The following is a 19,050-nucleotide window of genomic DNA, read 5'->3' as shown; positions in this document are numbered from 1 at the left end:
TTTTAACTGCTAAATTTGTATTATTTTAGGAGGAGACCGGATCATATACCCTACGTTTAGTTTGAAAGTTGAGGATTTATCCTTTTGTGCCAATCACATGTGGGGTTCATCTAAGGCTATGTTCTCAATTGTATTTTTCCCCGATCCATACTCCTTATTTTTCGCGTGCATATTTTTCAATTGATAAATGGTACTTTTTTTATGAAAATTTCTATAGGAAAGTGAATAAATCATGTTAGTCCATTTTTTAAAGTTTTTTTAAAGCTAATATTTAATCATATGTTAATGGATAGTTATGTTTTGTGTGTTTAGGTTGTGTTTTTTTTTAATTTTCTAACTTTAATCTCTTGTTTTTCGCGCGTACGCTTTCCTAACCACTAACATGTATTTTCTAAAAAAATATATAGGAAAGTTGTCTTTTTAAGGTTTTTTAAGTTAATATTTAATTAATCATGCGCAAAATTACTGTTTCGTTTTGCGTGCTGTGGAACGGGGAGGGGTTCCAACCCCGCAATCGAACACGCCTAAGTTCACAGCCGTTTGGGCCACGAGGATAAAATCCTTAATTTCAATCTAGCAAATTTTACTATTTAGGCGGATATTAACTTGCCTTCCATGTAGATAACTTGTGGCTACTCAACGAGGCTTTGAGCACTAAAATTAACGAGGAAAATGAAACTTAAAAATATTAATGATACTCTGTAATGTAAAATGCATGTACCTTTTCAAACTAAAAAAATATGAGAAGGCAAAATGTCTTGAATTCAAGTGCTATGGCCGAGGTATATGTTGCTATCTTGCGAGGCATCTACTACTCCAAGACTGCATATACCCAAATGAATCAAGAACCATCCAATCATGGTCCACACTCCACAGGATCCAAAATGCAAATAGAAAAATAAACAACAATAATTTTATAGAACAAGAAGAGACAGAAACGTGAATCACAAGACACCCACTCCTCAGCTTATAAGACGTTTTAACTGTAGTTAAAGCTAAACTACTTTAAGTTTAACTAAGTTTGTAATAATATTTTCAACCCAAGACAAATTTATTATAAAAATATATTCAATTATTGATTTGATGAAACTGTTTAGTATTATAAGTATTACTATATCGATTTATAAACTTAGTCAAACTTGAAATAGTTTAATTTTGACCAAAGTCGAAATGTCTTATAATTTAAAACGAAGGGAGTAGAACATTTCACATTTGTCCAGCCATTTTCCATGTGAATAAAAAAAGTACAAACAAATGAAAACAACAACGTTATCGGGTCCATGCATCCACTTTATCTGCTAACCCGACCCGGTATGCGACAATTGGCCAATGGCTGGCGCGACCGCGCCGCGAGAGGTGTTAACGGGTCTCGGATCCTCCACGCTTCCCGGATATGGAGTCCGGCACGGCTCTCTCACACACGTGTTAACCCCTCGTGTTCTTATCACTAATCTCTCCACGTCACTCCCAGCTGAGCAGCGTGAGCCCGTGACGAGAATTTCTCCACCTACTTCGAGCTGAGCCTGATCGATTCGCGAGATTTCCGTTCATGGCGGCGAAGTCTTTGAGGGAGATCAGGATAGCGGCGGCGGCGGGGATTGGGAGGAGGAGATGCTTCTCCGGCGACGCGGCGGCGGCGGCGGCGGCGGGGGTGGCGGAGGGGAAGGTGGGAGGAGGAGCGGGGAAGGAGGTGAACCTGTTCACGGCCATCAACCAGGCGCTCCACATCGCCCTCGACACCGACCCGCGGTGAGCCGCCCTGTCAGTTTGTTCAGAAATCAGAATGGATGGTGTTTGTGGTTCAGTTCTTCAGTTTCAGTCTCTGTTCAGTTCTTGCTCCACTTTTTCTTTCATAGAAGAGAGGCCCTCTCCCATTTCTATTAAAGAAACGGATATGTTCTAGTTCTTGCTCCACTTAGCTGTCTGATTGATGTTCTAAGGCTTGATAATTGGTAGGGATTCTGAGTGATGTGACTGCATGTTGGGAATTCAGAGTTCAGATATGTAGGATAAGGGTGCAGGGTTGTTTTGTGCCATGTAACATAGGATAAGTTGTCAATGCTAAATTTTGGTCCCTGAGATGAAATAAGGAATGTTGCATTACTGGTTCTTGTGCGTTTCAGAAGCTAATACGCTAGTGTAAGAGACATGATATACAATGAAAAATATCTGATCCTTGCACCTAAATTAATTTTCGAAATTCCATTTCATTTGAGACAGCGGAATATGCATGCAGTATGATCAAATAAAGATAAGTTTTCATATTATAGCTCTTATGTCTTCGGGGAAGATGTGGGTTTCGGTGGTGTCTTCCGCTGCACAACAGGGCTCGCTGATCGGTTTGGCAGGAATAGAGTTTTCAATACGCCGTTGTGTGAACAGGTGAGTCTCTGCTGAGCTTCTTGCTGAAACTTTTGTTACAATAGGAGGTGTACCATATGAATTTTCAGGATTGTCAGTTTGCTATGCTTGGCACTAGTTTTGTTATATCATTGGTTCATCATCACTTTACCTGACTCTTCTTAACAGGGAATTGCTGGATTTGCCGTTGGTCTAGCAGCAATGGTGAGCAAGCGACAAAATTGAATTGTACAACGCTTCTTATTATTCTTTATTGTCAATTACCAGTTTTGGGATGGAAAAGAATAAAAATATAACCGCCAAATAATATCTAGTAGTATTTTTTTTTTCTGATTTTCTTCATCATGCAGGGTAATAGAGCTATTGCTGAGATCCAGTTCGCGGATTATATCTTTCCAGCTTTTGATCAGGCATGCCTCCGGTTTTATTGAAAATTCTCTTTACCTATATACTGCTTCATGTCTCTAAAAATGCGTTATTTCTTTACTCCCATAGTGCTAACAATATGAAGGAACTTATGAAATATTCGTTTTGTTGTATGGCACTACCACATGCTATTGCTTCCCTTAGCAGGAAGTGCTTCGATTCTTTAAATCCATTTATTGTCACAGTTTTAATTCTTAAAAAAATCTGCAACTGGCACAGTACATTTCAATCTATTTTGTTTCCATGGTGACTGCATTTGTATAGCCTTGATCAATGTTTTGTGCCAACATACTTATACATACAACTACTGGTACAGATTGTTAATGAAGCAGCTAAATTTAGATACCGGAGTGGAAATGAATTTAACTGTGGAGGTTGGTTTGTCAAACATCTGAGCATTCAATATTCTGTAGTCTGTGAAGAAATTTTCATGATTGTATCCATGTTTTGTAGGATTAACGATTCGATCACCTTATGGTGCTGTCGGTCATGGTGGTCACTACCATTCACAGTCACCAGAGGCTTTCTTTTGTCATGTTCCTGGACTCAAGGTTAAGTTTGTGCCTTCAGCGTACTTTCTTCATGACCCTCCATCCTTTCACAGTAAAATATCAAATTAAGTTGTTCAAGAAGAGACCTAATTGGTATTGTACCGAACATTTATACACTCTAGCTGCAAGGCATGCATATTGCAATTAAAAGTTGAACTGGTACTCTGAAAGGTAAATTGCTTCCAGTGCAGCCCGCTCCTTGATTTGATCTCAGGACCAACTAGCTTGTTTGGGTTGGGTAGTTCAAATGGTTTACATAGGAATTTATGGTTATTTTCCTGCAAACTAATGAAAGACAAATTTCAGGTAATCATACCTCGAAGTCCACGTGAAGCCAAGGGATTGTTGTTGGCAAGCATTAGAGACCCAAATCCAGTTGTATTTTTTGAGCCAAAGGTACAGGAAAAAAAAATTCAAAAAAGATCCTCAATGGATAAAGATATGCTAGAATAATCACACGACGGAGTGAGAATCGCTCCTGTAAAGTACTGAAACATTACTTAAAAGAAAATGATCAAGTCTTTTACAACAAGTTCCACTCTTTCTGTAGTGGTTGTACCGTTTGGCTGTTGAAGAAGTTCCAGAGGAGGATTATATGCTGCCCTTGTCTGAGGCAGAGGTGAGCACATCTTTCTTCAATTATCGTTATGGTCATGGAGAAACCATACTGCATATATATTGATTTACATGCTTGTAGGTGATTCGTAAAGGAAGTGATATAACACTAATTGGTTGGGGAGCTCAACTTGCAGTACTGGAAGAAGCATGCGAAGATGCAGCAAAGGTCAGCTAACATGCAATCTTAAATGCAAGATTAAGTTTATGCTGCCAAAGTGGAATGTATGTCATGCTACATTGTTATAGGTTCAATGAAATCCAAACATAACTGAATATCCTTCTCTAGTTTATATCAGAATTTGAAAGGTAGTTTGTTAAACTACATGATTATATACAGTGGCGGAGCCAGCGTGGGGGCGCGGACTCCATGGACATGTGAGGGAGGAGAGGGGGAAAAGAGGGAGAGGAAGAAGAAAACCCGGGGGCCGGGGGGGGGGGGGGGCTCTGATTATATATGAAGCGCATTCTGTGGGTAATGGTAGAAAGCACAGGAGGATTAGATGTTTAGAATTCATTTACCCATCATACTCAACAAATAATCTACATGTTGACTACAACTGATCATCCTGAAATTATGATAATTGCAAAGAGTAGTTATTGTTGTTCATACCATTCACAATTCAGGAACAAGCAAAGAAACTTCAAATCGTACTCGTTTGTTTTTTTATATAAAATCTATTGCTGACATAAATTTATGATAGGATGGAATATCTTGTGAGCTCATAGATCTAAGAACACTGATTCCATGGGACAAAGAAACAGTAGAGGCCTCTGTCAGCAAGACAGGAAAACTTCTTGTAAGTAGCGCTTTGCGCTTGCTTTTTGTTCCATCATCGCTATCAATTCATATCTGAAACCTGAAATACTATCCCAGGTTAGCCATGAGGCTCCAATCACCGGAGGGTTTGGTGCAGAAATTGCCGCATCCATCACCGAGCGCTGTTTCCAAAGGGTACCTGATCTTCCCAACTCTCTGAACCACAAAAACCAATTCTTGGTTACATCATAATCTTGAATCTCATGTGGCCATATTCCTTAATTGTTTTGTTCCAGTTAGAAGCGCCCGTCGCAAGAGTATGCGGCCTGGACACTCCTTTCCCTCTTGTTTATGAAACATTTTACATGCCCACAAAGAACAAGGTAATGGTGAATGAATGGCCTAATCATCGATCTTTGAGTGCATTATGATTGGTTTGCAGCTCTGATACAAATCTTTCACAGGTCCTGGACGCTATCAAAGCAACTGTAAATTACTGAGGTGCTGGAGCAAGCTACCTATGCGTTGTTCCTTGACAGTATAGACAAAAATTATGTGCACCTTATTGCTGGTTGTAGCCTGAATATGCATCTCCATAAAAGCATTGTATTTGATAATATAGAATTATAGATCAATAAAGCCGTGAAGATGCGAATTATTGTTCTGCGGTTACCATGTTCCTATCTTGAGATATCCTTGAGTAGAAATACAGAACCAATCTGAACATTGTGGATCTGGGGACCGAAATTCCAATTTCGATCAAATTCTGAAATTTTGAAAAAAACACCATAGAATTTGAACAAATTTCCACTGAATGGGCATAAATAAAATGTTCACAAAAGATTTTTTTTTTTTTTTTGCTGAAAGAACATCCAGGAACACGAAACACCGCCCTCGCATGAATCATGATCCTTTGCAATCGACTGCACCGAGCCTGTCACTGACATGTGGGCTCGGAGATCATTGGACCCACATGTCAGTGATAAAGGTACTGTGCAGTGACTGCAGGGCCGGCCCTGGGCCAGTGCGGACAATGTGACCGCACCGGGCCTTCAAAAATTAGGGGCCTCCAAAATTGGGAGTGGATTCTAATCCCTCAAGGGAATATCCCCTCGTATATATTTTTCTTCCAAATTCGATGCAAATAGTTATGAAAAATTCTAAAAAAAAATTGACAATGTAGAGTATAATGATACCTACTAGTTCACCGAAATTCAAGTTCAAATTCGATCTACACATCGAGAAACAAAAAAAAAAGACAAATTTAGATATAAACAGTACGTTACTATTCATACGCTGAATTTGTCTTTTTTATATCTCGACTTGTGAGTTGAGTTTGGACTTAATATTTTTGTTTGGAGTTGTATATATGTGTTGTATGAATGTTGTCAAATTTTTCCAGAATTTTCATAACTGTTTAAATGGTTTTTAAGTAAACGAGGGAACATCACCTCGAGGGATTAGAATAGTTTCCCTCCAAAATATGTATACTATGGTACCAAGCCTGATAGGCTACTTTGTGCATTGAGAAGAGGCTGCTGGATGAGATTGTTATTGACACTATCATCATTGATTTTGCATCTAGAACTGTTAGAAGAAATTGTTTTAAATGATCTAGAGATATTTCTTTTTGGTATTTTAAACTTATTAGTGTGAAATTCATTAATGACAACGAGTTTTTAAATATTATCTTGTATTTCTATGGTGAATGGGGCCTTCAATTTTTTTTCCGCACCGGGCCACCAAAAAAGTCAGGGCCCCTCCACAAGCTAACAATTGCCGCGGCTCGACGGCGCAGCCGCTCGCCAGGAGCGTGGCCATCGTGACCGACGCGTCGCGCGGCATCGCGATCCACCTCACCGATCGAGCTCGGCGCCAGCCTCGTCCTCGGCTACACGGCGCGTCCAGGGCTGCGGAGGCCGGCGTGCTCGCTCGCCGCGCCGTGGCCGTCAAGGCTGACATCGCCCTCGCTGTAACGAACGCCGGCGTGGTCCACGAGAAGAGCCCCACCCTGGCGGGAGGACACCGCCGCGGCGGACTTCGACCGCACCTTCTCCGTGAACACGCGCGGCGCCGGCGCGATCCTGTGCATCCGCGACATCGCGCCGGCGGTCGGGTTCCTCCGCATCGACGCCGCCGAGTGGGTCACGTCGGCGAGGTCACCGGAGCCAACGGCGGTCGGCGGCGACGTCTGATGCTTCCCGCGGGTCGCGGCCGGCAATGCTCACGTCCTCGGCGATGGCGTCGCTGATGGCCGTGACGCGGGTGCTTGCCACGTGGGCCGGGCCGGAAACTGCCACGTACGAGATGAGTGGGCCGTAGCCGTAGGCCGTAAGGCGTTGCTGTGCAGTGTCCTGGACATTGTATAAATTCGTAAATGTGCTTTACTAATTCGGATCAAAATTCAAAGTAGTGGCATCATTTGTTTCAAAAAAAAACAAAGTAGTGGCATCATCAAATGGACATGAACATTGCATATAAGTTTAGGGCCTGAAAAGAAAGGGATACAGCGAGTGGCAAAGGGAGTGTATTTGTGTAATCTCAAAAGAATAGGGTTAGAAATGATTTGGATCTTTATGAACATTTTAGCGAAGTTATAAGAGCAAGTTTAATAGTACAGTCAACTACTAGCTCCAATTCATTTGTAGCCAATTTTATAGCTCATTCATATAATAGTTATCTATAAACATATACTACATCATTAATATATGGTCTCACCTCCTATACACACAACGTATTAAAGTCCGTGCTGTAGTTGGGTATAAATCAGTAGCCCGCTTTCATTCTCTCTCTTCTCTTCTCTCCTCCATATGGGCATACAGCTAACTTATAGCATGCTATTGTACTCGCACTAAAATCACCCCTCGGGCAATGATTTGAAATCTGGGACAATTTGGCCTCACGTCTCAGTGAAATCTTTCTACGCCTTCTCCTCTACGTTCCCAATACGGAGAGTGCGCGCGGAAAACGGAACAGTCTATTATCGCGTAATTAATTAAGTATTAGCTTTTTTTAAAAAAAAAGATAATATGATTTTTAAGCAACTTTCGTATATAAACTTTTTTAAAAAACATATTGTTTAACAGTTTGAAAAACGTGCGCGTAGAAAACTGAGACGAGGAGCTGGAACCAGCAGTTCCGAATACAGTATGTGGCGATGCACATAATTATTTACCGGTTACTGAATCTAGTACTCCAGTGTTTATCTTTCTTGCTGTTGTTGAATCTGATACAGATAAGAATATTTGACCAAGCTTTTTGCTTCTTCTTTGCATTAAACTTCTAAATCACCTATTCACCCATATCTATACCTTAATCGATCCTTTCATGTGGAAGAATCGCACCTTGATTGCATCGATGATGGCAGAAATCTCGCGGCTTCTTGCATACCCTGCCCGTGGCCCGTGGGAGCAGCTTCATCGGAAGCTATTGTTGCCCAGCGTTGAGCTAGTGAAGGAATAGCCGCTGTTGAGCTTGTGAGTGGAGGGACATAGCTGTGTTCGGAAATCGGAATCATCTCTTCCCAACGTGTATGCGCACGGAAAACGAAGCGATTTATTAGGACATAATTAATTAAGTATTAGCTAATTTTTTTTTCAAAAATGGATCAATATGATTTTTTAAGCAACTTTTGTATAGAAACTTTTTATAAAAAAACACATCGTTTAGCAGTTTGAAACACGTGCGCACGGAATACGATAGAGAGGGATTAGGAATATAGGGTTCCAAACACAGCCATAGTCGAGATCTCCTCTAGACGCAAGCGTCAAATACATCATCTTTTCGCTTATGTTTATGCTTGTCAGCCAAAATTTGAACTTTTAACCTTAAATTTAAAACTGATTTTGAGGTTTTTCAATCGAAATTTATTTTTTAGCCTTTTCTTTTAAATAGCTAAGAACGTATATAAAAGTTATATTCACAAATCACTTTTCATTTGCAAATATACTGTTTCGATGGGGTTAGTAACAGAAACAGTGACCACCCGAGGTAAGATAAGCGGTCGTTGGACAAGTAAGGTAGTGGTGAACGCCGCGCGACAATCGCAAGCAAGATGCAGCAGAAGCGAGAGGCGGTCATGGTCTCAACGACATGAGGGCGAGAGTGAGAGGTGGCGAAGGCAAAACCGCTTGCGGACTTGGGGGACAGGGTATAGTTCCCAGCTTCCTTGGGTCAGGCATGATTCTTTGTGGAAATAGGTGGATCCGGCCATAGGTTTCAAACCACACAAGTTATTCACCTTTGAAAATTTTCCGGGAATGGGCTAGGATCCAGGGGGATTCTCGAGCTGCCAAACAAACCCTTAGCTTTTAAATTACAGACCAGACCCATATGTATTACTTTAATCTTTTTAAGAAAGGAGACAAAATGCGTTGCTTAAAGAAAATATTATCAAAGTCCAAAACAAACTACTCCATCCATTTTAGGTTATAAGACGTTTTAACTTTGGCCAGAGTTAAACTGCTTTAGGGGTTGTTTAGTTCATTACCACAATTTGCCTCACATTGCCACAACTCAAGTTAGTCAAGTTTAACTAAAGTTAGGTATTTATTTTTAGTTCGTGCCACACTTATGGCAAGATTCCTTTACCATGATGTGAGTCCCACTTGTCATTGGCACATAAAAGTGTGGCAAGCTTGCTCTTCTATGGTTGAAGTGTGGCTTCAATTTTGTTGGTCACATGTTAGGCATGTTAGCTAAATGAAGTATGGCAAGCTTTGGCAATGTGGGTATGCCAACCAAATAACCTCTAAGTTTGACCAAGTTTGTAAAAAAAAAGTAATATTTTCACCTAAGACAAATTTATTATGAAAATATATTCAATTATTGATTTGATGAAACTAATTTAGTATTATAAATATTACTATATTTGTCTATAAACTTAGCTAAATTTAAAATAGTTTAACTTTGACTAAAGTTGAAACGTGTTATAACCTGAAACACCTGGAACTGAGGGAGTATAATGCTGTTGGTACTCAGCTATCCTCCACTCAATTTTAGCAGGTAAAAAATCACATCATCTGGCTAGTTCTCGCTCTAGGACAATTGGTACTCCTCAGATAAGATCATCAGATACAACAAGATGAGCAGATAGCCAGTGACGAAAAAGGAAACGAATCTAAATCTTCTTTGTATTTTATTGCTCTTAATTTAATTATGCTCATTTCAGGAATGTTTCAAAAGCAATTTAAACCTCCCTTTAAATGGAGTAAATCACGATTCTTCTACAGAGTTCGGCATCCCCACCACTGCAATCAAGCGCCGCACACCTACTGATAACGCCGAGGTCGAGCGGACAATGGCCGCCGCCGCCGCCGCCGCAGTCGCCGCCGCCGCTTCGTCGCAACCGGCGTCCCAGCCCCTCGCCGGCCGCGTGGCCATCGTGACGGGCGCGTCGCGCGGCATCGGGCGCGGCATCGCGGCGCACCTGTCCGCGCTCGGCGCGAGCCTCGTCCTCGGGTACGCGTCCAGCTCCGCCGAGGCCGACGCGCTCGCCGCGGAGCTCCCCCGCGCCGTGGCCGTCAAGGCCGACGTGTCCGACGAGGCGGGCGTCCGCGCCCTCTTCGACGCCGCCGAGTCGGCCTTCGGCGCCGGGGCGCACATCCTCGTGGCGAACGCCGGCGTGCTCGACGACAGGTACCCGCACCTGTCGAACACCCCCACCGCCGACTTCGACCGCACCATCGCCGTCAACCTGCGCGGCGCGTTCCTCTGCCTCCGCGAGGCGGCGAACCGCCTCCCCCGCGGCGGCCGCATCGTGGCCATCACCTCGTCGGTGGTCGCGTCGCTGCCGCCTGGCTACTCGGCGTACACGGCGTCCAAGGCGGCGGTGGAGGCGATGGTGCGGACCATGGCGAAGGAGCTCAAGGGCACCGGCATCACGGCGAACTGCGTCGCGCCGGGCCCCGTGGCGACGGACATGTTCTTCGCCGGCAAGGACGAGGCGTGGGTGAAGCGCACCGTGGATGCCAACCCGACGGGGCGGCTCGGCGATCCCGGCGACATCGCCGCCATGGTCGGCTTCCTCTGCACCGACGCCGCCGAGTGGACCAACGGCCAGGTCATACGTGTCAACGGCGGCTACGTCTCTTGAGGGTGGTGTCGGTGGCTCGAGCGATTTGGCCGCGTGTTCGAATGTTGCAGAGAACTGAATAAATTTGGGGACATTTGGGGAAATTCGATTCGAATCGACTGATCTGTTCATATATACTGCTCTGCTTGAGTCGAAATCTTGAATAACTCTGATGAATGTATAAACAAAATCCTCACAAATTGCAAACGCAAACGCAAACGACTCGTGTCCTAGTATACTACTCCCTCTGTTTTAAGATTACAACACGTTTTATTTTGATTAAAGTCAAATTAATTTAAATTTAACTATATATATATAAATATAGTAATATTTATAATACCAAATTAGTTTTATTAAATCTATAATTGAATATATTTTCATAACAAATTTGTCTTAGGTTGAAAATGTTTTTATTTTTTCTACAAACTTAGTTAAATTTAAAACAATTTGACTTTGACCAAGTCAAAACGTTTTATAACCTAAAATAAAGGTAGTATAGTCCAATAAAACAAAATTGCTTATCTTCTCTAATTTATTCAATCCAATCTCTCCAATTTGAATGTATATTAAAGGAAGAGGATTTGATTGATCGATGATTTGACTTAGTCAGCTAGCTAAGCAATGCCGCCATTGACTCGAATCACCTGGCCGTTGACCCACTCGGCGGCGTCGGTGCAGAGGAAGCCGACCACCGGAGCGATGTCGCCGACCTCGCCGAGCCGCCCCATCGGGTTCCCGGCCTTGAACCTCTCCACCGCCTCCTCGCTCTTGCCGGCGAAGAACAGCTCCGTCGCCACGGGGCCCGGCGCGACGCAGTTCACGGTCACCCGCGACGCCCCGACCTCCTTCGCCATCACCCGCACCATCGCCTCAACGGCGGCCTTCGACGCCGCGTACGCCGCGTACCCGGGCAGCAGCGTCGCCGCCAGCGTCGACGACACGGCCACGATCCGGCCGCCGCCGCCGCGGCGCAGCCGGTTGGCGGCCTCCCGGAGGCACAGGAACGCGCCGCGGGCGTTCACGGCGAACGCGGCGTCGAAGTCGGCGGCGGACGTGTCGGCCAGCCTCGGGTACGTGCTGACGGCGAGGCCCGCGCAGGCCACGAAGATGTGCGCGGCGCCGCCGCCGAACGCGGCCTCGGCAGCGTCGAAGAGGGACCTCGCGCCGGCCTCGTCGGAGACGTCGGCCTTCACGGCCACCGCGCTCGGGAGCTCGGCGGCGAGCGCCTCGGCTGGCCCGGAGCTGGAGGCGTAGCCGACGACGACGCTGGCGCCGAGCGAGGCCAGGTGGATGGCGATGGCGCGGCCGATGCCGCGCGACGCGCCGGTGACGATGGCCACGCGGCCGGAGAGTGGCAGCGCCGCCGCCTGCGCCTGCGCCGGAGCGGAGTTCGTGGCCATGGAGATTGTGCTTTGCTGATCAATGAAGCGAGTACTCTCATAGTCTCTCATCGCGTGGATTTAAATAGGACACGAGAGCAGCTGGGAAGCGTCATGAGTGACGCTTTGGCGCCAATTTCTATATATTTTTTTCCCCTTTGACCTTTGATCATGGAGTCATGGTTGATACCGTAGTCAAATTATGTTGTCACGAAAAGACTGAATTTTTTTAAGAAGCATTTTAATTGAATTAAAATTGTTGGTGATACATTGGGTGCATTCTTTTCTCTCTTTTTTTTTTAACTTCTACCACCTTATTTTTCACGCATACATTTTTCTAAATGGTGCACTTTTTTAAAACAATCTATATAAAAATATTTTTTAAAAATATATTAATACATTTGTAAGTTATTTAGCTATTATTAATTAATTAAATGTTAATCTGCCATTTAGTTTTGCGTGGCAGGGGAGGCGTTTCTAATCGTTCCATTCCAAAGGATCATACACTACTAGAAAACTAATTTTCGTAGGCGGCCAAAACCAATTTTCGCAGGTGGGAGAGAGGTCCGACTGCACCATAACAGGGCAATGGCCCGCTTGTGAAAATGAAAGAAACGGAAAAAAAATCGCTGGCCTACGGCGGGAGCCGCCGCCGCCCCACGCCGGAGCCGTCGTCGTTGCACCCCCGCGCCCCGCCGGCCACTTTCCTCGCCGCCGCCACCCTCCCTTGGCCTCCCTCCGGCCGGATCTGGGAGGGGAGGGGAGGGCCGCCGCCGCCGCCGCACTGGAACCGTTGTCGTCGCCGCCCCGCGCCCCGCCGACCACATGCCTCGCCGCCGCTGCCGCTGCCGCCCGGAGCCGTCGTCGTCGCCGTCCACGCCGCCGCCGCCACCGTGCGTTGTCGTCGTCGTCGCCGCCGCCCTCCCCCAGCCTCCCTCTGGCCAGATCTGGGAGGGGAGGGGAGGGGAGCCACCGCCGCTGCCACCCGGAGCCGTCGTCGTCGCCGCACCGCGCCCCGCCGACCACATGCCTCGCCGCCGCCGCCCTCACCCGGCCTCCCTCCGGCTAGATCTGGGAGGGGAGGGGAGCCGCTGCTGCTGCCGCCCGGAGCCGTCGTCGTCGCCGTCCACGCCGCCGCCGCCGCCGCCGCCGCCGCCCTCCCCCAGCCTCCCTCCGACCAGATCTGGGAGGGGAGGGGAGGGGACGGCTCGGCCCGGCCGGTGGGGAGAAGTGCCGTTGAGGAAGAGAGAGAGAGAGTTGAGAAAGGGAAATGAGTGGTGGGGAGGGGGTGGAGGAGAAGATAAGGAGTAAGATTTTTTTTAGGGTAGGTACGATTTTTGCAGGCGGACCATATAAGCGGTTTTCGCAGACGCCGCTTATGTGGTCCGTCTGCAAAAATAGATTTTCGCAGACAGATAGCCAACTTCACCCCGATTTATATTTTTGTAGGCGGTCATTTAGCTACAAGGGTCATGTCCGCCTGCGAAAAAAGGACCCCCACGTCGGGAAAAATTCATTTTCTAGTAGTGATATTCCATGGAAGGGGGAAGAAGTAACAATATTTGAACGAAAAGAATAACAAAAAGATATTTTCAGACTTTCCATGGTCACATCACTCAACCTCGTAGTCTCAAACACCTGTCACCTTCTTCCCCCTCATTGTAAAGGTGCCAAAACCATCTGGTAATGGATTCATGGTTGGTCATTTTGTTTGGCAACATCTACAGTAAATAGAACTAGAAAATAACTAAAATAATACATTTGACAGGGAAATAGATCAAATCTACTCCCAATGTCAAATAAATTTGACAGGGAATAATATCATACACCTAATAACTCTTTCCTCTCGCTATCACATGTCATCCACTCCCTCTTGAATGACACCGAAATTGCCTTAATTACTATAGTTTATCATTTGGTATTTGACCACACCACTGCACCTACAATTTAAAACTAGAAAATTGCTCAAAGAATTGAATTTTGGTAGTGCGTGAGTGCGTTGTAGGGGTGCATTAGAGGACTGGACGTCGTCCGTATAATTGAAAATAAATATAGCATATGCCTAGTTGGGTCAAGATGCACGGAGTTATTCACCTGGCCTGGCCTATTAATTTTACAATGTTTAACCTGGCCTATTATTTCATACGAAAAGTCAAAAATAGTATTCCTCTACCATACAATATGAAGAAGAAAATTAATAGGTTTGAGTCGCTCGAAATTCTCGCATGATCCGCACCAAGATTTGTGCCTAGAATGTCTTCTCCATCAATGATGTCTTCTCCGACAATAGCACGGCGGTGGCTGCAACAGTGACACTAGGTTAGGGTTTAAGTGGGGTTGAAAGAGAGCAAAGAAGGGGATTTCTTTCGCAAAGAGGCATGGTCGTGGAGGTGGCGGATCGACAGTATGGCAAGGTGATCAAGTGAAACATTGCTTGAGCGCTTATCAAGGAAGCTAGGTGATGGGTGGGGTTGGTACTTGGTAGCAGGAGTGTGGGATCCAAATGGTTAGGACTTAGGAGATGAGATGTTTCGACGGCATGGGCCAACATTAGATGTAGAAGAACAACGAGATATTTTTATGTGTTTGAAAATTAAAAAAAAAACCCTGAATGTCTAAATTAAACAAGTACCAAATTTTTTGGCTACCGACATGTCTATTATAAAAAAAATGTCTGAACTAAACCAAGTACCAATTTTTTTTGGCTACCGATACACGTGTTAGAAAAGTTAGAAAAAAGAACAGGTTTATCCGTAATTATAACAACAATATTATCTCTGTCCTATAATAATTGCATTTCTAAGATTTAAATTTGTTCTAAATTAATTGTCACAATAAAATACTAATGGTTTCATTAATCACTTCTCATTCAAATTTCTCCATATTTTATCATCGACTACCTCTTACTATTACCTATACACCATTTAATAATGAGCACTATAGTCTTTATTCTCAAATCTAAATATATGCTAAATAATTTAACATTATAATTATTTTGGGAAGGAGGTATAGTGGCGGACGCAACTTTAAAATATAGATGTGGCGGAGAATGGAGATATTCGCTCGATAAGAGCAATCGAACACAACACATATCGTATTTATATTTCAATCGTATAACTGCATCGATCATTGTTGTGGCGTGCAAGCGTTGTGAATAGATGGACTAATCTGTTGGACGTTCAGACCTTATTATACCTAATTTTAATAGTCCATGACTACTATAAGAGAGTAGGGGGGTCTTATAATTGTGGGACAACACGAATTGTAACTGGGTTGGTCCACCCTTCCTATGTAATGGGTAGATCCGTAGATCCGCCCATGGGAGGTACTCCTACATCATACAGTGCAGTGGCACGGAGGAGACAGTCCGTCCGGTGGGAAACTGTTTTAAACACTCGGAGTGGACATCCACCCGTTTCTTGCATGTCATCTAAACGGTTATAAAAATTTTTTTAAAAAATTGACATGATAGGTTAATATGTAATATATCATCTTACAAACATGCAAGTTCAAATTCGACTTCTATAAGTTGTAACAAAAATAACAAATTTGGACTCAAATTTGTTATTTTTGTTACAACTTATAGAAGTCGAATTTGAACTTGTATGTTTGTGAAATGATATATTACATATTAACCTTTCTTATAATTTTTTTAGAATTTTTTCTTAATCATATAAATGGCGTGCAAGAAACGGGTGGACATCCACCCGAGAGATTACAGTCCATCTCCCCCGTCCGGTGCCTAGCCAGCTGAGTATATAGTGAGTACGTCTTCTCCCGCGTCGTTGGTCGTATCCCACCTGATCAAGACGGATCGGACGACACCGACTTTGACACGCGTCACACGAGTACAACTCGATCACAAGTCAAACTCGCATGCTGGCCTCTAGCTATATACATGTAGCGTGCCAAGCCGTACGTCCACACGATCGATCGGGTCAGGTTCTCAGCTCATCTTGGGATACATACACGGGCGCAACGAAACGGTAACCTCGGCGATCACCGGCGGCGAGATTCTCCGGCGGTCGCCGTGTTGAGATGTGCATGACGCTGACCATGCCGGGGGCGCCGGACGTCGGCAGTTACTACGGCGAGCAGTGGGCGCCGCCGGCGATGTCGTCGCTGTCGTCGCTGTTCTCCTACTCACCGCCGGGGACGGCCAAGTACGCGGCGGCGCTGGCGTCGCCGTCGCAGCAGGTGTCCACGACGATGCCGGAGCTGGAGACGGAGGGGGAGCTGAAGACCCTGCCGGCGCCGATGACAATCGAGACGACGGCGGCGGCGGCGGCGGCGGCTCGGTCGCCGGAGATCGTCAAGGTGCGGTCGGTGTGGGCGCACAACCTCGACGAGGAGGCCAACCTGATCGAGTCGCTGTTCCCGAGCTTCCGGCTCGCCGCCGTCGACACCGAGTTCCCCGGCACGGTGCACCGGCCGTCGGCGCCGGCGTACACGCTGACGCGCAAGCAGAAGTACGCGCTCCTCAAGAAGAACGTCGACGAGCTCCACCTAGTCCAGCTCGGCCTGACGCTGTTCGACGCCGGCGGCCGGCTGCCGGACCTCGGCACCGGCGGCGCCGCGCGCTACGTGTGGGAGTTCAACTTCCGGGAGTTCGACCTCCGGCGACACGCGCACGCGCCGGAGTCGATCGCGCTGCTGCGTTCCAAGGGCGTCGACTTCGACCGGACGCGGCGGGGCGGCGTCGACGCGGCGGCGTTCGGCCCGCGGCTGCGCAGGTGGCTGCGCGCCGGCCTCGGCCGCGCCGGGCTCGTCACGTTCAGCGGCACCTACGACCTCGCCTACATGCTCAAGATGCTCTACGGCGGCGGCGGCGGCGGCGGCGGCTACCGGCTGCCCGGCGACGCGGCGACGTTCGAGTTCGTGGTGAGGGCAGTGATAGGGAGGACGCTGTACGACGTGGGCAAGATGGCGCGGCACTGCCCCGGCGACATGCGCGGCGGGCTGGAGCGCGTCGCCGGGAAGCTCGGCGTGCGGCGCGCCGTCGGCGAGGCGCACCAGGCCGGCTCCGACAGCCTGCTGACGTCGCAGATGTTCATGCGGATGAGGGAACGCTACTTCGACGACCAAGACGCGCTCACGGCCGTCGCCGGCATTAATTTTGGATATTTAAACTTTACCTCCTGTGAATATACTTAGGTCTTTGCTATGAATTTGGGATGAAACTTTTGATCTTATACTACTATGAATTGACTTGAGAAAAAAAAAAGAAAGTTGAGAGCCGCATTGGACAGTAAACGGCCGTATTCATAATCTTTTATATACGGAGTACCATATAGTCTCTCAAGATCAAATGTTAAATTAAGTCGAATATGTGGAAAACACGGTGAAAAGGACAGAGAAATTAGGACTTCGTTGAATTGGGGGTAAAATTTGAAAAATATGAAAATACCGTATAAACGTATCTAATTTATCAGATTCACTCTGGGCACCGGTAAAATATAAAAATTAGTTCAAGCTCTTGACTTCTCCATACAACTTCCTCTACCTTGCACATCTTCTCACTAAAAAAATAAAGGGATTTGCTACATTTTAGTTGCTTGAAAACTTAAAGAAAAATCAGTCGATTTTACTGGCTATGGGATAAAGTCAAAAATCGGTGATCCTACATCCCATCCTCATTGGGATAAAGTAAAAAAACGGAAATCGGTGATCGGTCGTCCTCGTTGGCAACAACTTCTTCTCTAAGGGCATTAGCAATACTTATTCTCAAACCAAACAATAAAGGTGAGCACGTTATAAGGTAAAACAACTCGTAGAAAGACCTCACAGTGTGTGTATGCAAGACAGGAGGAAATAAGATGGGATCCACCTTCATTCAGCCTACTACAAACCTAGGTGTGACTAAAAAGTCAGGTGGGATTCACAATGTTATCTTACTACCATCAATAATGTTGTGACCTGGTAGTAACTATTTACTCCTCTCACAGTGTTTATTACTCCTACATGGTAACAAGCATCTATTTAATGCTTACTACATGCTCTATAGCAAGTTGAACTAGGGTTTAGGGTAGGAGTCTGAGTTAAGGTAAAGAGAAAGAAGGGATAACCATAGAGGTGACATAACAACGGTAGGTTTTAAGGCAATGACAACACTATTGGAGCCATGGGGTTGGAGAAAGGTGACAATACTATTGGAGCCATGAGGTTAGAGAAAGGTGGTGGGAGGGATTGACGGCAAGGATATGGGATGGGATGGGAACGGGGAAAGGAGAAAGATAGAAAAGAAAAAGGTTTTTATTTATTATAAATGTGATGTCATCTAAATCATCCAATGTTGTAATTTTCAAGTAACTGACCCTTTAGCTTCAAATATAAATGGCATAGCAATTAGCATACCGGTGACCTCCGTAATTTGCTTCAATTTGCACAATTACAATTGTTGAACTTTTGAGGAGGATGTGAACGGAGGATGGATTGATGCCAGGACGTTTCTAGTGTTATAACATTAAAAAATGGAGGTAGTATATCGGAGCCATCGTTTCGCTTATTCGCGGAATAAGCGAAAGGGCATATTTGCAAACGAAAAATAATTTGTAAATAAAATTTTTATATAGCTGTTCTTAGTGATCTAAAATCGAAGGTTGAAAAATAAACTTCGATGAAAAAACCTCAAAATCAACTCCAATTTAAGATTGAAAATTCAAATTTTGACTGATAAATATATATAAGTATAAGCGAAAAGATGAGGCCCATAAATGTTTGCAGCACTTTTATCATCTTACTTGCATGCGTGGTGGAGAGTAGTAAATTTTAAACTCTTGAGGAGACGTCTCCTCATTGTTTGAATGCCACTTAAATAGTTATGAAAAAAAATGAGAAGATGTATTAACATGCGATATATCACTTCACAAATATGCAAATTAAAAT

At 45.3% G+C, this 19,050-nt stretch overlaps 4 protein-coding genes across 4 annotated transcripts; 3 read left to right on the top strand and 1 right to left on the bottom strand.

Moving 5' to 3' along the window:
• Nucleotides 1-1,477: 1,477 nt before the first annotated feature.
• Nucleotides 1,478-5,377, top strand: LOC127780882 (2-oxoisovalerate dehydrogenase subunit beta 1, mitochondrial). The gene is made up of 13 exons (XM_052307870.1): nt 1,478-1,749; nt 2,271-2,382; nt 2,530-2,565; nt 2,712-2,771; nt 3,104-3,161; nt 3,241-3,338; nt 3,645-3,734; nt 3,889-3,957; nt 4,036-4,122; nt 4,658-4,753; nt 4,831-4,908; nt 5,010-5,096; nt 5,178-5,377. Exons 1-13 carry the CDS (start codon nt 1,550-1,552, stop codon nt 5,211-5,213), a joined length of 1,107 nt encoding a protein of 368 aa, XP_052163830.1. The 5' UTR covers nt 1,478-1,549; the 3' UTR covers nt 5,214-5,377.
• Nucleotides 5,378-9,928: 4,551 nt separating this feature from the next.
• Nucleotides 9,929-10,899, top strand: LOC127780884 (NADPH-dependent aldehyde reductase-like protein, chloroplastic). Its single transcript, XM_052307873.1, has one exon. It carries the CDS (start codon nt 10,013-10,015, stop codon nt 10,805-10,807), a length of 795 nt encoding a protein of 264 aa, XP_052163833.1. The 5' UTR covers nt 9,929-10,012; the 3' UTR covers nt 10,808-10,899.
• A 132-nt stretch (nt 10,900-11,031) lies between these two features.
• Nucleotides 11,032-12,186, bottom strand: LOC127780885 (NADPH-dependent aldehyde reductase-like protein, chloroplastic). Its single transcript, XM_052307874.1, has one exon. It carries the CDS (start codon nt 12,184-12,186, stop codon nt 11,401-11,403), a length of 786 nt encoding a protein of 261 aa, XP_052163834.1. The 3' UTR covers nt 11,032-11,400.
• A 4,035-nt stretch (nt 12,187-16,221) lies between these two features.
• LOC127779302 (probable CCR4-associated factor 1 homolog 11) lies at nt 16,222-17,319 on the top strand. The gene is made up of 2 exons (XM_052306031.1): nt 16,222-16,984; nt 17,063-17,319. The coding sequence occupies exons 1-2, from the start codon at nt 16,222-16,224 to the stop codon at nt 17,317-17,319; spliced, it is 1,020 nt and encodes a 339-aa protein (XP_052161991.1).
• The last annotated feature ends 1,731 nt before the right edge of the window (nt 17,320-19,050 follow it).

The sequence above is a fragment of the Oryza glaberrima genome, chromosome 7, assembly GCF_000147395.1.
Source record: "Oryza glaberrima chromosome 7, OglaRS2, whole genome shotgun sequence".
Classification (NCBI taxonomy): Eukaryota; Viridiplantae; Streptophyta; class Magnoliopsida; order Poales; family Poaceae; genus Oryza; species Oryza glaberrima.
The sequence above is the reverse complement of the archived record's forward strand: the minus strand, read 5'-3'. Positions and strand labels throughout refer to the sequence as shown.

What these genes read in the sequence shown, in the direction of transcription:
- LOC127780882 (XM_052307870.1), top strand. Translation starts at nt 1,550, where the DNA reads ATGGCGGCGAAGTCTTTGAGGGAGATCAGGATAGCGGCGGCGGCGGGG. An exon ending in CCGTTGGTCTAGCAGCAATG is followed by an intron (nt 2,566 to 2,711) that starts GTGAGCAAGCGA and finishes TTCATCATGCAG; the next exon opens with GGTAATAGAGCTATTGCTGA. An exon ending in GCAAGACAGGAAAACTTCTT is followed by an intron (nt 4,754 to 4,830) that starts GTAAGTAGCGCT and finishes ATACTATCCCAG; the next exon opens with GTTAGCCATGAGGCTCCAAT.
- LOC127780884 (XM_052307873.1), top strand. Translation starts at nt 10,013, where the DNA reads ATGGCCGCCGCCGCCGCCGCCGCAGTCGCCGCCGCCGCTTCGTCGCAA.
- LOC127780885 (XM_052307874.1), bottom strand. Translation starts at nt 12,186, where the DNA reads ATGGCCACGAACTCCGCTCCGGCGCAGGCGCAGGCGGCGGCGCTGCCA.
- LOC127779302 (XM_052306031.1), top strand. Translation starts at nt 16,222, where the DNA reads ATGCCGGGGGCGCCGGACGTCGGCAGTTACTACGGCGAGCAGTGGGCG. An exon ending in CATGCTCAAGATGCTCTACG is followed by an intron (nt 16,985 to 17,062) that starts GCGGCGGCGGCG and finishes GGGCAGTGATAG; the next exon opens with GGAGGACGCTGTACGACGTG.